The sequence below is a fragment of the Pseudophryne corroboree genome, chromosome 3 (genome assembly GCF_028390025.1).
Source record: "Pseudophryne corroboree isolate aPseCor3 chromosome 3, aPseCor3.hap2, whole genome shotgun sequence".
NCBI lineage: Eukaryota > Metazoa > Chordata > Amphibia > Anura > Myobatrachidae > Pseudophryne > Pseudophryne corroboree.
The window spans coordinates 471,236,383-471,252,679 of record NC_086446.1 but is presented as its reverse complement, the minus strand read 5'-3'; the positions used below and the strand labels follow the sequence as shown (position 1 = coordinate 471,252,679).

The following is a 16,297-nucleotide window of genomic DNA, read 5'->3' as shown; positions in this document are numbered from 1 at the left end:
GGTATAACCATTATGCAGAACTGGTAAGGGGGACGTATCTTGAAAGAGACTGCTTACCCGTGAGAGACAACTTCTCGCATCCATGCATCTGAAGTGGTCATTATCCAGATCTGGATGAATCCTAGAAGTCGGCCCCCCACCCTGGGATACCCCAGGGGGAGGCCTGTATCGTCATGCAGCAGGCTTGTCTTGAGAAGCAGGCTGACGAGCAGCCCAGGATTGTTAGGCCTTGGGCTTAGTGGTTGTTGGGAGCACGAGACAATCTCGGGTATGCCTGAACTGCACTTTCCCTTAAGGCTGAAAGCAGGGAAAAGTGGTACCTTTTGCCTTCTGTGCAGAAGGAGTAGCATTTGGGAGTAGCTGCCGATTCATATCCAATTTTTTTTATTAGGTCTTCCCCAAATAAGATGTCACCAGTAAAGCCTCCAAGGACTTTTGGAGTCCAGGTCCACTTTCCATGACCTCAACCACAGAATACGGCGAGCCAGGACAGACGTATTCGACACCTTGGCAGCCAACACGCCCGCCTCAGGGGACGCCTCCTGGTATAGAAAAAGGTAGAGGCGGATTTGTGGGACAGGGAATGTCTGGCATTGTCAGATATATCCTCGGGCAGCTCTTCCTCTAATGCCTGATCCAGTCATCATTCTATTTTGCAGCCCCAAGAGGACGCAATCGTGGTCTATGTACAACACCCGTAAGGGAGTAATAGACTTCAGGCATCCCTCCACACGCTTATCTGTCGGATCCTACAGTGGGGGGATAGTGGTGAGAGGCAGAGTGGACGACACTCGATGGGTGACGCATGAGTTCACTAGCAGTGAATTACCTACTTGTTATATAACTCTGCGGGGGGGGGGGGGATATCGAGCTAATGCCCGTTGTAGACAGGGGGAATGTCTTCCCTGGATTAGACCAGAGGTCTTTTCTGATGTACACTTAATGGTCAGGTTGTGGTAACAGAGTTTTATTTACCCTCTGACGTGTGAACATATCAGTTTGCTTAACCACAGTAGGGGAATCCTCTTATCAGTGATTTGTAGGATTTGCTTCCCAGTAACCTCAAGGGCAGTGGTGTCAATTAGCAATGGAAAATCCTAGTCAGAAACAGCTAATATAGGGACTGACAGGACAGCATGTTCCCCATCTCTTCAGATAAAATATCAGAGAGATTATTGGATAGAGAGGAGGAAGCAGCCCGGTCAGATGACCCAGAGACACGAGAGTGACCTGGAATAGGGTTTTTCCTGACCAAGGAATGAGTCATACACTACAACCCATGAGGCTAAATTTTCCCGCACAAAGCGGAGTAACCATGGGGACATCAGTGACTGTAATGTTACAGGTGGTCCCATAGGGGGCATAAGGCGTTCAACTAGAGTAATCAGTAGGTTTGAGAACGCAGCCCAGGTTGGCCCCTGATTGATTACAGGAGATGCGGACTGACTGGGAGATGTATGAGACATAGCACACAGACCAACACACAAACTTCCCCCTCAGGTAAATCCACTGCGCATGCTCTGCAGGATGCAGGAGCATCCCAAGATTTACTGCCCTACATGTTAAACATTATACACAAATGCAACAGAGAGCGGTTTAGTACGAGGAAGCCAGACAGAGTACAATACCTGCTAGTAAATCCGTTAGAATTTGATTGAGTACCCAGTGTACAACATCTGCGAATAAATCTGGTAATATGTGACTGAGTACACAGTAGAATACACTTAATAGGTAAATACTGTGATGCACTATATATTGACCCAGACGCACCTAGTCCCCTAGGGTACAGTATACAGTTATAGATATATCTGGAATGCACCGCAGTGAAATCACATAGCAGATACAGGCACACATAGTCACGTTTGCAATGCAGATAATTATTTCATGACAATAAAATTGCATTGGATTATTATATGAACACATCTAAATATATATCTATAATATATATATATATATATATATATATATATATATATATCTATATATCTATAACAATGCGCGGTCTGACACCGGATGTATATATCAGAATACTCGTACAATATATTCTGGCACAAGTACACTTGTTCTTAACTAACGCTGTCTTAATATCGACATGTAGAATACTTAAGTGTAAAACCACGACGCTGATGTACAGGCGGATTTACAAAGGAGACCTTGCCCTGCAGTCCCAGAGACCTGTCGCATCTATTTTAGAAAATGGCGCCCAGCGTCTCAGTCAGGGAGTGAGGGAGGGAGAGTGTGAGGCAGCTCCAGGGTGGGAACACCAGCAGTAGATGGCGCCCTGCGCCAGGGGAGAGGCTACAAGTCACGTGCCAGCTCCCCTATGCTGGACTTCACCACCTGGTACTATGGAGTCTTATTACAATGGATATTAGTATATCCGACCTGTATTCCTATGCCCTGGTGGATATAGTGGGGTCCCTGCTCGGTGACAGTGTCCACGCCAGCGTCGCAGTCCGTCACCCTAGACTGCGATCGGAACTCGATTTAATGGCGGGTCCCGCCTGGGGGACCCTCTTACCTCCTCCCTTCTGTAGCAGCCACGCGAACCAGGAGAGCGTCTGCGACTGTGTGCCTAGAGCCGGAGCGTCTCCGCCGCAAGTACCCATGAAAAGAGCCAGCGGGAGTATGTGATGCCGCTGGGGAGGTGATGGAGCCTCAGCACAGTATGTCACACTGACATATGAAGTGCTGCTGCCCTTGGAGTCTTCTGAAAAGCTTTTTCAGGGCTGCCTAACAAAGCCCCCCTGTTAAGTGACTTGCTTCATGCAGGCACCAATTCTAAAACTGAGCTCACAGTGCCTGGAGGCGGGGTTATAGAGGGGGCCCCCAATAGCGCACGCAGGGGGGGTTTCCGAGTACCTGGAACCCCCCCCCTGATGAGCTGAATTTTCTTTTTTTTAGACAGAGACAGATGTGTCTAAGTCTCTGAAAAAGCCACGATCGCGACCGTGGACCTGCAGCAGCAGCAGCAGAGAGCTATGTACTGTAGCTCTCTGCTGATGAAAAACAGAATGTCCGGTGGGAGCTGCTGGCTGTGTACAAACAGCAGCTCCCTCCGTCCTCTGCCTCACCATCCTCACAGACCTACAGTGGGATGAATAAATGTATGTACAAATGTGTGTGTTTTTATAATATATATATATATATATATATATATACATATATATATATATACACGTATATATATATATATATGCATATTTATATATATATATATATATATGTATATACAGTATGTGTGTGTGTATATATATATATATATATATATATATATACACACTGTATATGTATATTATACACCGCTCAAAAAAATAAAGGGAACACTCAAACAACACAATGTAACTCCAAGTCAATCACACTTCTGTGAAATCAAACTGTCCACTTAGGAAGCAACACTGATTGACAATCAATTTCACATGCTGTTGTGCAAATGGAATAGACAACAGGTGTAAATCATAGGCAATTAGCAAGACACCCCCAATAAAGGAGTTGTTTGCAGGTGGTGACCACAGACCACTTCTCAGCTCCTATGCTTTCTGGCTGATGTTTTGGTCACTTTTGAAAGCTGGCAGTGCTTTCACTCTAGTGGTAGCATGAGACGGAGTCTACAACCCACACAAGTGGCTCAGGTAGTGCAGCTCATCCAGGATGGCACATCAATGCGAGCTGTGGCAATGTTTGCTGTGTCTGTCAGCGTAGTGTCCAGAGCATAGAGGCGCTACCAGGAGACAGGCCAGTACATCAGGAGACGTGGAGGAGGCCGTAGGAGGGCAACAACCCAGCAGCAGGACCGCTACCTCCGCCTTTGTGCAAGGTGGAACAGGAGGAGCACTGCCAGAGCCCTGCAAAATGACCTCCAGCAAGCCACAAATGTGCATGTGTCTACTCAAACGATCAGAAACAGACTCCATGAGGGTGGTATGAGGGCCCGACATCCACAGGTGGGGGTTGTGCTTACAGCCCAACACCGTGCAGGACGTTTGGCATTTGCCAGCGAACACCAAGATTGGCAAATTCGCAACTGGCGCCCTATGCTCTTCACAGATGAAAGCAGTTACGCACTGAGCACATGTGACAGACGTGACAGAGTCTGGAGACGCCAAGGAGACGTTCTGCTGCCTGCAACATCCTCCAGTATGACCGGTTTGGCAGTGGGTCAGTAATGGTGTGGGGTGGCATTTCTTTTGGGGGGTTGCACAGCCCTCCATGTGCTCGCCAGAGGTAGCCTGACTGCCATTAGGTACCGAGATGAGATCCTCAGACCCCTTGTGAGACCATATGCTGGTGCGGTTGGCCCTGGGATCCTCCTAATGCAAGACAATGCTAGACCTCATGTGGCTGGAGTGTGTCAGCAGTTCCTGCAAGACAAAGGCATTGATGCTATGGACTGGCCCGCCCGTTCCCCAGACCTGAATCCTATTGAGCACATCTGGGACATCATGTCTCGCTCCATCGACCAACGCCACGTTGCACCACAGACTGTCCAGGAGTTGGCGGATGCTTTAGTCCAGGTCTGGGAGGAGATCCCTCAGGAGACCATCCGCCACCTCATCAGGAGCATGCCCAGGCGTTGCAGGGAGGTCATACAGGCACGTGGAGGCCACACACACTACTGAGCCTCATTTGACTTGTTTTAAAGACATTATATCAAAGTTGGATCAGCCTGTAGTGTGTTTTTCCACTTTAATTTTGAGTGTGACTCCAAATCCAGACCTCCATGGGTTAATAAATTAAATTTCCATCGATAATTTTTGTGTGATTTTGTTGTCAGCGCATTCAACTATGTAAAGAACAAAGTATTTAATAAGAATATTTCATTCATTCAGATCTAGGATGTGTTATTTTAGTGTTCCCTTTATTTTTTTGAGCAGTGTATGTGCGTGTGTGTGTGTGTGTGTGTGTGTGTGTGTGTGTGTGTATATATACACACACACATGCACACAGGCATGCATACATACATATACATGGAAACCCCCCTGGCTAAATCCTGCGTTTGCCCCTGGCCCCGAAATGCATTCTGGGACAGTCTAAAGCTTTGGCCTATTGGTGCCTCTGGATCAAGATCCATCTCTACATACCGATGTATTACCTGTGGAACGCAGTGTAACCCGCTGCAGAAAGAGCTTTTATGGGCTTCTGCAGCTGATCATCCATGGTCAATTTTTCCCCACATCTTGCTCCCTAATTCATTTTTCTTTTAGGTACCAAAAGAAAACACCCAGCTGAGGACCTTGCAGTCGTTTTGAACCTTAACGTCTTCCCAACATCCCAAGTCACACAGTCAATTTAGACAGATACTTAACTTAAATGACTTGTTATATTGCCCCACCTGCATGTACACTTTGTGGGGTCCCATCTGGTGGGTGAATACTTTCTCAAACATTCCGGAACTGGGCTTCAGCAGCCACAAAAGACTCACACCGCCCTTGTCATCTCCCCACAATAGCAGAGAGTGGCTTCCTGGGATCTATGAGATTAAGAGTGTTACATTGAGACTGTAAACTGACATCCAAAGGAAGATGTCACCTTTACAATACAATACCTTTATGTTGTACCAGTAATAGAAGCAGGTGGGAACATGGATTAAAGCTGGAAAACAAAGAACATTGAAGGGATTACTGTGTCTGCAGAATATTATGGCTGTAGTGTACATTTTTAACTATATATATTTTAAAGTATTCTGTTTGCTACAACTATACTGTTCTTGCCATCCTAGTTTGACTTCTACAGTAAACACAACTGATGTCTCTTTTATTATTTACAACTAGTTACCAGCCCATCAAAATGACGGAACAACATAATAGCGTCAACTGCTGAATTGCTCTGTCGTGCAAAACACTTGAATTCCCCCCATAGAGGTGAAGAGCATCATTAGCTTTTTTTTATATAGAATACGTATTGTGCTTTTATGATTGAAAACATTTGGGTACACAATGTTAGTGCTTCAGAATATTTATATATGTATTACCAGTTATTTATATTTATATTAGAGATGAGCGGGTTCGGTTCCTCGGAATCCGAACCCCCCCGAACTTCAGCCTTTTTACACGGGTCCGAGGCAGACTCGGATCTTCCCGCCTTGCTCGGTTAACCCGAGCGCGCCCGAACGTCATCATCCCGCTGTCGGATTCTCGCGAGGCTCGTATTCTATCGCAAGACTCGGATTCTATATAAGGAGCCGCGCGTCGCCGCCATTTTCACACGTGCATTGAGATTGATAGGGAGAGGACGTGGCTGGCGTCCTCTCCGTTTAGATAGAGAGTGAGACACTTGATTTACTAGTAATTTAATTTTAGTAATTTTGGGGAGCATTAGGACTGGAGTACTCAGAGAGTGCAGAGTTTTGCTGATAGTTATACTAGTGACCACCAGTTTTATTTATTATTTAAAATCCGTTCTCTGCCTGAAAAAAAACGATACACAGTCACATACCATATCTGTGCTCAGCCTCAGTGTACTGCATGATTGATAATATCATCTATGTATATCTGACTGTGCTGAGTGCTCACTGCTCACACAGCTTAATTGTGGGGGAGACTGGGGAGCAGTTATAGCAGGAGTACATAACAGTGCACACTTTTGCTGCCAGTGTGACTGACCAGTGACCACCAGTATATTGTCTGCCTGAAAAAGTTAAACACTCGTGTGGTGTTTTTTTTTTTTATTCTATAAACGCATTCTGCTGACAGACAGTGTCCAGCAGGTCCGTCATTCATTATATTATAATATATACCTGCAGTAGTGATATATATATATTTTTTATATCATTATCATCCAGTCTATACTAGCAGACGCAGTACGGTAGTCCACGGCTGTAGCTACCTCTGTGTCGGCAGTGCTCGTCCATAATTGTATACCTACCTGTGGTGGTTTTTTTTTTTTCTATCTTCTTCATACTAGTAGTTTAGGAGTCTGCTGACAGTGTCCAGCAGGTCCGTCATTATATAATATATACCTGTCCTGCAGTAGTGATATATATATATATTTTTTATATCATTATCATCCAGTCTATACTAGCAGACGCAGTACGGTAGTCCACGGCTGTAGCTACCTCTGTGTCGGCAGTCGCTCGTCCATAATTGTATACCTACCTGTGGTGGGTTTTTTTTTTCTATCTTCTTCATACTAGTAGTTTAGGAGTCTGCTGACAGTGTCCAGCAGGTCCGTCATTATATAATATATACCTGTCCTGCAGTAGTGATATATATATATATATTTTATATCATTATCATCCAGTCTATACTAGCAGACGCAGTACGGTAGTCCACGGCTGTAGCTACCTCTGTGTCGGCAGTGCTCGTCCATAATTGTATACCTACCTGTGGTGGGGTTTTTTTTTCTATCTTCTTCATACTAGTAGTTTAGGAGTCTGCTGACAGTGTCCAGCAGGTCCGTCATTATATAATATATACCTGTCCTGCAGTAGTGATATATATATATATTTTATATCATTATCATCCAGTCTATACTAGCAGACGCAGTACGGTAGTCCACGGCTGTAGCTACCTCTGTGTCGGCAGTCACTCGTCCATAATTGTATACCAACCTGTGGTGGTTTTTTTTTTTCTATCTTCTTCATACTAGTAGTTTAGGAGTCTGCTGACAGTGTCCAGCAGGTCCGTCATTATATAATATATACCTGTCCAGCAGTAGTGATATATATATATTTTTTATATCATTATCATCCAGTCTATACTAGCAGACGCAGTACGGTAGTCCACGGCTGTAGCTACCTCTGTGTCGGCAGTCGCTCGTCCATAATTGTATACCTACCTGTGGTGGGTTTTTTTTTCTATCTTCTTCATACTAGTAGTTTAGGAGTCTGCTGACAGTGTCCAGCAGGTCCGTCATTATATAATATATACCTGTCCTGCAGTAGTGATATATATATATTTTTTATATCATTATCATCCAGTCTATACTAGCAGATGCAGTACGGTAGTCCACGGCTGTAGCTACCTCTGTGTCGGCAGTCACTCGTCATCCATAAGTATACTAGTATCCATCCATCTCCATTGTTTACCTGAGGTGCCTTTTAGTTGTGCCTATTAAAATATGGAGAACAAAAATGTTGAGGTTCCAAAAATAGGGAAAGATCAAGATCGACTTCCACCTCGTGCTGAAGCTGCTGCCACTAGTCATGGCCGAGACGATGAAATGCCATCAACGTCGTCTGCCAAGGCCGATGCCCAATGTCATAGTACAGAGCATGTAAAATCCAAAACACCAAATATCAGTAAAAAAAGGACTCAAAAATCTAAAATAAAATCGTCGGAGGAGAAGCGTAAACTTGCCAATATGCCATTTACCACACGGAGTGGCAAGGAACGGCTGAGGCCCTGGCCTATGTTCATGGCTAGTGGTTCAGCTTCACATGAGGATGGAAGCACTCAGCCTCTCGCTAGAAAAATGAAAAGACTTAAGCTGGCAAAAGCACAGCAAAGAACTGTGCGTTCTTCGAAATCACAAATCCACAAGGAGAGTCCAATTGTGTCGGTTGCGATGCCTGACCTTCCCAACACTGGACGTGAAGAGCATGCGCCTTCCACCATTTGCACGCCCCCTGCAAGTGCTGGAAGGAGCACCCGCAGTCCAGTTCCTGATAGTCAGATTGAAGATGTCAGTGTTGAAGTACACCAGGATGAGGAGGATATGGGTGTTGCTGGCGCTGGGGAGGAAATTGACCAGGAGGATTCTGATGGTGAGGTGGTTTGTTTAAGTCAGGCACCCGGGGAGACACCTGTTGTCCGTGGGAGGAATATGGCCATTGACATGCCTGGTGAAAATACCAAAAAAATCAGCTCTTCGGTGTGGAAGTATTTCAACAGAAATGCGGACAACATTTGTCAAGCCGTGTGTTGCCTTTGTCAAGCTGTAATAAGTAGGGGTAAGGACGTTAACCACCTCGGAACATCCTCCCTTATACGTCACCTGCAGCGCATTCATCATAAGTCAGTGACAAGTTCAAAAACTTTGGGCGACAGCGGAAGCAGTCCACTGACCAGTAAATCCCTTCCTCTTGTAACCAAGCTCACGCAAACCACCCCACCAACTCCCTCAGTGTCAATTTCCTCCTTCCCCAGGAATGCCAATAGTCCTGCAGGCCATGTCACTGGCAATTCTGACGAGTCCTCTCCTGCCTGGGATTCCTCCGATGCATCCTTGCGTGTAACGCCTACTGCTGCTGGCGCTGCTGTTGTTTCTGCTGGGAGTCGATGGTCATCCCAGAGCGGAAGTCGTAAGACCACTTTTACTACTTCCACCAAGCAATTGACTGTCCAACAGTCCTTTGCGAGGAAGATGAAATATCACAGCAGTCATCCTGCTGCAAAGCGGATAACTGAGGCCTTGGCATCCTGGGCGGTGAGAAACGTGGTTCCGGTATCCATCATTACTGCAGAGCCAACTATAGACTTGTTTGAGGTACTGTGTCCCCGGTACCAAATACCATCTAGGTTCCATTTCTCTAGGCAGGCGATACCGAAAATGTACACAGACCTCAGAAAAAGACTCACCAGTGTCCTAAAAAATGCAGTTGTACCCAATGTCCACTTAACCACGGACTTGTGGACAAGTGGAGCAGGGCAGACTCAGGACTATATGACTGTGACAGCCCACTGGGTAGATGTATGGACTCCCGCCGCAAGAACAGCAGCGGCGGCACCAGTAGCAGCATCTCGCAAACGCCAACTCTTTCCTAGGCAGGCTACGCTTTGTATCACCGCTTTCCAGAATACGCACACAGCTAAAAACCTCTTACGGCAACTGAGGAAGATCATGGCAGAATGGCTTACCCCAATTGGACTCTCCTGTGGATTTGTGGCATCGGACAACGCCAGCAATATTGTGTGTGCATTAAATATGGGCAAATTCCAGCACGTCACATACCTTGAATTTGGTGGTGCAGAATTATTTAAAAAACGAGAGGGGCGTGCAAGAGATGCTGTCGGTGGCCAGAAGAATTGCGGCACACTTTCGGCGTACAGGCACCACGTACAGAAGACTGGAGCACCACCAAAAACGCCTGAACCTGCCCTGCCATCATCTGAAGCAAGAAGTGGTAACGAGGTGGAATTCAACCCTCTATATCAGTGTTTTTCAACCACTGTGCCGTGGCACACTAGTGTGCCCTGAGCAGTCTCCAGGTGTGCCGCCATAGAAGCACAGTCGGGCCCATCATTGTTTTGCCACTACTGAGGCCCTGGAACAATCAATACTGGTGGGTTTAGTGGTTGCAGAGCCAGTTCTAATTAAGGGCCCAGGCAGTGTTGTGTTCTTCTGGCTTACGCAGATGTGGCTCAGGCGTTACCTATGAAGAAGCTGCGACATGACATCCTAGGACACGCAACTGCACCATGCATCACCATTATATTTGAATGTGCCTTGGCAATATTGAAATCTTGTTCAGTGTGCCGCGAGTTGTAAAAGGTTGAAAATCTCTGCTCTATATGCTTCAGAGGTTAGAGGAGCAGCAAAAGGCCATTCAAGCCTATACAACTGAGCACGATATAGGAGGTGGAATGCACCTGTCTCAAGCGCAGTGGAGAATGATTTCAACGTTGTGCAAGGTTCTGCAACTTTTTGAACTTGCCACACGTGAAGTCAGTTCAGACACTGCCAGCCTGAGTCAGGTCATTCCCCTCATCAGGCTTTTGCAGAAGAAGCTGGAGACATTGAAGGAGGAGCTAACACAGAGCGATTCCGCTAGGCATGTGGGACTTGTGGATGGAGCCCTTAATTCGCTTAACAAGGATTCACGGGTGGTCAATCTGTTGAAATCAGAGCACTACATTTTGGCCACCGTGCTCGATCCTAGATTTAAAACCTACCTTGGATCTCTCTTTCCGGCAGACACAAGTCTGCAGGGGTTCAAAGAACTGCTGGTGAGAAAATTGTCAAGTCAAGCGGAACGCGACCTGTCAACATCTCCTCCTTCACATTCTCCCGCAACTGGGGGTGCGAGGAAAAGGCTCAGAATTCCGAGCCCACCCGCTGGCGGTGATGCAGGGCAGTCTGGAGCGACTGCTGATGCTGACATCTGGTCCGGACTGAAGGACCTGCCAACGATTACGGACATGTCGTCTACTGTCACTGCATATGATTCTCTCCCCATTGAAAGAATGGTGGAGGATTATATGAGTGACCGCATCCAAGTAGGCACGTCAGACAGTCCGTACTTATACTGGCAGGAAAAAGAGGCATTTTGGAGGCCCTTGCACAAACTGGCTTTATTCTACCTAAGTTGCCCTCCCACAAGTGTGTACTCCGTAAGAGTGTTTAGTGCCGCCGCTCACCTTGTCAGCAATCGGCGTACGAGGTTACATCCAGAAAATGTGGAGAAGATGATGTTCATTAAAATGAATTATAATCAATTCCTCCGTGGAGACATTCACCAGCAGCAATTGCCTCCACAAAGTACACAGGGAGCTGAGATGGTGGATTCCAGTGGGGACGAATTGATAATCTGTGAGGAGGGGGATGTACACGGTGATATATCGGAGGATGATGATGAGGTGGACATCTTGCCTCTGTAGAGCCAGTTTGTGCAAGGAGAGATTAATTGCTTCTTTTTTGGTGGGGGTCCAAACCAACCCGTCATTTCAGTCACAGTCGTGTGGCAGACCCTGTCACTGAAATGATGGGTTGGTTAAAGTGTGCATGTCCTGTTTATACAAAATAAGGGTGGGTGGGAGGGCCCAAGCTCAATTCCATCTTGCACCTCTTTTTTCTTTCATTTTTCGTTGCGTCATGTGCTGTTTGGGGAGTGTTTTTTGGAAGGGCCAGCCTGCGTGACACTGCAGTGCCACTCCTAGATGGGCCAGGTGTTTGTGTCGGCCACTAGGGTCGCTTAGCTTACTCACACAGCTACCTCATTGCGCCTCTTTTTTTCTTTGCGTCATGTGCTGTTTGGGGAGGGTTTTTTGGAAGGGCCATCCTGCCTGACACTGCAGTGCCACTCCTAGATGGGCCAGGTGTTTGTGTCGGCCACTTGGGTCGCTGAGCTTAGTCACACAGCTACCTCATTGCGCCTCTTTTTTTCTTTGCGTCATGTGCTGTTTTGGGAGTGTTTTTTGGAAGGGCCATCCTGCGTGACACTGCAGTGCCACTCCTAGATGGGCCAGGTGTTTGTGTCGGCCACTAGGTTCACTTAGCTTACTCACACAGCTACCTCATTGCGCCTCTTTTTTTTCTTCTTTGCGTCATGTGCTGTTTGGGGAGTATTTTTTGAAAGGGCCATCCTGCCTGACACTGCAGTGCCACTCCTAGATGGGCCAGGTGTTTGTGTCGGCCACTTGGGTCGCTGAGCTTAGTCACACAGCTACCTCATTGCGCCTCTTTTTTTCTTTGCGTCATGTGCTGTTTGGGGAGTGTTTTTTGGAAGGGCCATCCTGCGTGACACTGCAGTGCCACTCCTAGATGGGCTAGGTGTTTGTGTCGGCCACTTGGGTCGCTGAGCTTAGTCATCCAGCGACCTCGGTGCAAATTTTAGGACTAAAAATAATATTGTGAGGTGTGAGGTGTTCAGAATAGACTGAAAATGAGTGGAAATTATGGTTATTGAGGTTAATAATACTTTGGGATCAAAATGACCCCCAAATTCTATGATTTAAGCTGTTTTTTAGGGTTTTTTGAAAAAAACACCCGAATCCAAAACACACCCGAATCCGACAAAAAAAATTCGGTGAGGTTTTGCCAAAACGCGTTCGAACCCAAAACACGGCCGCGGAACCGAACCCAAAACCAAAACACAAAACCCGAAAAATTTCCGGTGCACATCTCTAATTTATATAGTGCACACATATTCCGTAGCACTTTACAGAGAATTTCTGTACATTGGAGCTTACAATTTATATTGACTACTACATGTACACGCACCCACTAGGGTATATTTTTGTCCAGGAGTCAGTTAACCTACACAGATATTTTTGAAGTATGGAAGGAAACCAGAGCACTAAACCCACCCAAATATGGGCCAGAATATAGAAACTCCACACAGTTAGGGCTGTAGTGGGAATTGAACCCACAACTTCAGTGATGTGAGGCAGTAATGCTAACCATTACAGCAACCGTGCAGTAAATAATAAAATAAATAATACTGGTGAAATTATTTTTTATTACACACAGGGGTACATTTACTATGTAGTGATAAGAGTAGAGAAGTGAGCCAGTGGAGATATTTCCCCATCAACCAATCAGCAGCTCTGTATCATTTTATAGTATGCAAATTATAGATGTTACTTCAGTGCTGATTGGTTGCCAATGGCTCACTTCTCCGCTCTTATCACTGCTTAGTAAATGTACCCCACAGTCTTTAATAAAATGTTTGTGATAAAAAAAATCACTTCTCCAACTAGTAACTTTTTAAATATATACTTAACAATTTGAAAAAGCGGTGACAATGGGCGCTACTCCTTCCTTTCGGCTTAAAAGTCCTATCTCCTACAATGGTATTTGAACTCCTTTTTTATGTTTCTAATACACTCCCCCTTTTATTTCTCTTATGTGGTGGCAGCCTTTTCCCTCGGTGGTTTGTTGTTCAGACAAACCTTTTGGAAATCTGAAAAATAAAAGTGAGAATAGGCGCCTCCTAGTGTAATAATTTCATATATAGTGTGACCTTCACTCTCGGTGTCACCCAAGTGATTCAAGGTGTACCGTGAATGGTGGAATTCCAACCACTTCTTTGAATAACACAGTGTCACGATTCTGACATATGATAGGATTAGGTGTCATCAACAATAATCTGGTGGTCCGTTTTTCATAGGTTTTGACCTCACACAGAAGAGATAAAAAACAAAAGGACCAATAGTGCAATATGTTCTTTTATAAAAACACACATTAATTTTGAACTGGTCCTAATAAAAAAGCAATTCCCCGTACAATAAAGCAATTGCTTTTTTATTAGGACCAGTTCTAAATAAATGTGTGTTTTTATAAAAGAACGTATTGCACTATTGGTCCTTTTGTTTTTTATCTCTTCTGTGTGAGGTCAAAACCTATGAAAAACGGACCACCAGATTATTGTTGATGACACCTAATCCTATCATATGTCAGAATCGTGACACTGTGCTATTCCACCATTCACGGCAGAGGCGGAACTACCGCCAGTGCAACTAGTGCGTTGCACTGGTGCCCGCCTCTGTCCAGGGGCCCAAAGCATGTAATGAGTCAAACTGACTCATTACATGCCGCTGTGCGCTGCGGGCAACCGCTGCCCGCAGCGCACAGCCGCCCGGAGAGAGGAGAGGAGCAGCGGTACGGGGGAAGGAGGAGGAGGGAGGTGAATGAGAGAGCCGCAGCAGCGCTTTACTACTGGTGGAGGCGCTGCTGCTGCTGCCCCTCTGCTTCACTATAGGCTGTCTTCCGAGAATAGCCTATAGTGAAGCAGAGGGGCAGCAGCAGCAGCGCCTCCACCAATGACACAGCGCTGCTGCGGCTCCCTCCTCCACCTCCCTCCTCCTCCTTCTCTCCAGCCCGGGAATCGTCTGACGCTGCACCGAGGAGCCTGAGCCAGCGGAGAGGGTAAGTATAATTCTTCTTTCTGTCTCTTTCTTTCTGTCTTTCTTTCTTTCTTTCTTTCTTTCTTTCTTTCTTTCTTTCTTTCTACTGCCTGCCGCTATGTGTAAAAATGGGGGACTGCCTGCCGCTATGTGTAAAATGGGGGAATCTGCCTGCCGCAATGTGTAAAAATGGGGAATCTGCCTGCCGCAATGTGTAAAAAGGGGGAATCTGCCTGCCGCAATGTGTAAAAATGGGGGACTGCCTGCCGCAATGTGTAAAAACGGGGGACTGCCTGCCGCAATGTGTAAAAATGGGGGACTGCCTGCCGCAATGTGTAAAAATGGGGAATCTGCCTGCCGCAATGTGTAAAAATGGGGGACTGCCTGCCGCAATGTGTAAAAAGGGGGAATCTGCCTGCCGCAATGTGTAAAATGGGGAATCTGCCTGCCGCAATGTGTAAAAACGGGGGCCTGCCTGCCGCAATGTATAAAAATGGGGAATCTGCCTGCCGCAATGTGTAAAAAGGGGGGACTGCCTGCCGCTATGTGTAAAAATGGGGAATCTGGCTGCCGCTATGTGTAAAAAGGGGGAATCTGCCTGCCGTAATGTGTAAAAAGGGGGACGCTGTCTGCCGTAATGTGTAACAAGGGCACGCTGTCTGCCGTAATGTGTAAAAAGGGGACGCTGTCTGCCGTTATGTGTAAAAAGGGGACGCTGTCTGCCGTAATGTGTAAAAAGGGGGACGCTGTCTGCCGTTATGTGTAAAAAGTGTACGCTGTCTGCCGCTATGTTTAACAAGGGCACGCTGTCTGCCGTTATGTGTAAAAAGTGTACGCTATCTGCCGCTATGTGTAACAAGGGCACGCTGTCTGCCGTTATGTGTAAAAAGTGTACGCTATCTGCCGCTATGTGTAACAAGGGCACGCTGTCTGCCGTTATGTGTAAAAAGGGGACGCTGTCTGCCGTTATGTGTAAAAAGTGCACGCTGTCTGCCGTAATGTGTAAAAAGGGGGACGCTGTCTGCCGTAATGTGTAAAAAGGGGGACGCTGCCTTCCGTAATGTGTAAAAAGGGGCACGCTGTCTGCCGTAATGTGTAAAAAGGGGACGCTGTCTGCCGTAATGTGTAAAAAGAGGAATCTGTCCACTGTAAGGTGTAAAAGGGTCTCTACCTGGTGTAGTGGTGCTACTGTGCGGCGTAATTTGAAGAATGGAGACTACTGTGCACCGTTTTATGAATTGGTATTATTTTGTAGCCACACCCCTTCCCCACGAAGCCACGCCACTATGTATTTTTGCTAGAGATGAGCGCCTGAAATTTTTCGGGTTTTGTGTTTTGGTTTTGGGTTCGGTTCCGCGGCCGTGTTTTGGGTTCGAACGCGTTTTGGCAAAACCTCACCGAATTTTTTTTGTCGGATTCGGGTGTGTTTTGGATTCGGGTGTTTTTTTCAAAAAACACTAAAAAACAGCTTAAATCATAGAATTTGGGGGTCATTTTGATCCCAAAGTATTATTAACCTCAAAAACCATAATTTACACTCATTTTCAGTCTATTCTGAATACCTCACACCTCACAATATTATTTTTAGTCCTAAAATTTGCACCGAGGTCGCTGTGTGAGTAAGATAAGCGACCCTAGTGGCCGACACAAACACCGGGCCCATCTAGGAGTGGCACTGCAGTGTCACGCAGGATGTCCCTTCCAAAAAACCCTCCCCAAACAGCACATGACGCAAAGAAAAAAAGAGGCGCAATGAGGTAGCTGTGTGAGTAAGATTAGCGACCCTAGTGGCC

At 46.2% G+C, this 16,297-nt stretch overlaps 1 protein-coding gene across 1 annotated transcript in view; it reads right to left on the bottom strand.

Annotated features, from left to right (window-relative positions):
• The window catches only part of LOC135056050 (WD repeat-containing protein on Y chromosome-like), a 242,493-nt gene that overhangs the window by 170,572 nt on the left and 55,624 nt on the right, over positions 1-16,297 (bottom strand). Inside the window, exons 6-7 of the mRNA XM_063960774.1 lie at positions 5,546-5,592; positions 5,333-5,470 (exon numbers count right to left, since the gene is read on the bottom strand). Of these exons, the coding sequence (XP_063816844.1) occupies positions 5,333-5,470; positions 5,546-5,592 (185 nt within the window). The remainder of the gene's footprint in view (positions 1-5,332; positions 5,471-5,545; positions 5,593-16,297) is intronic.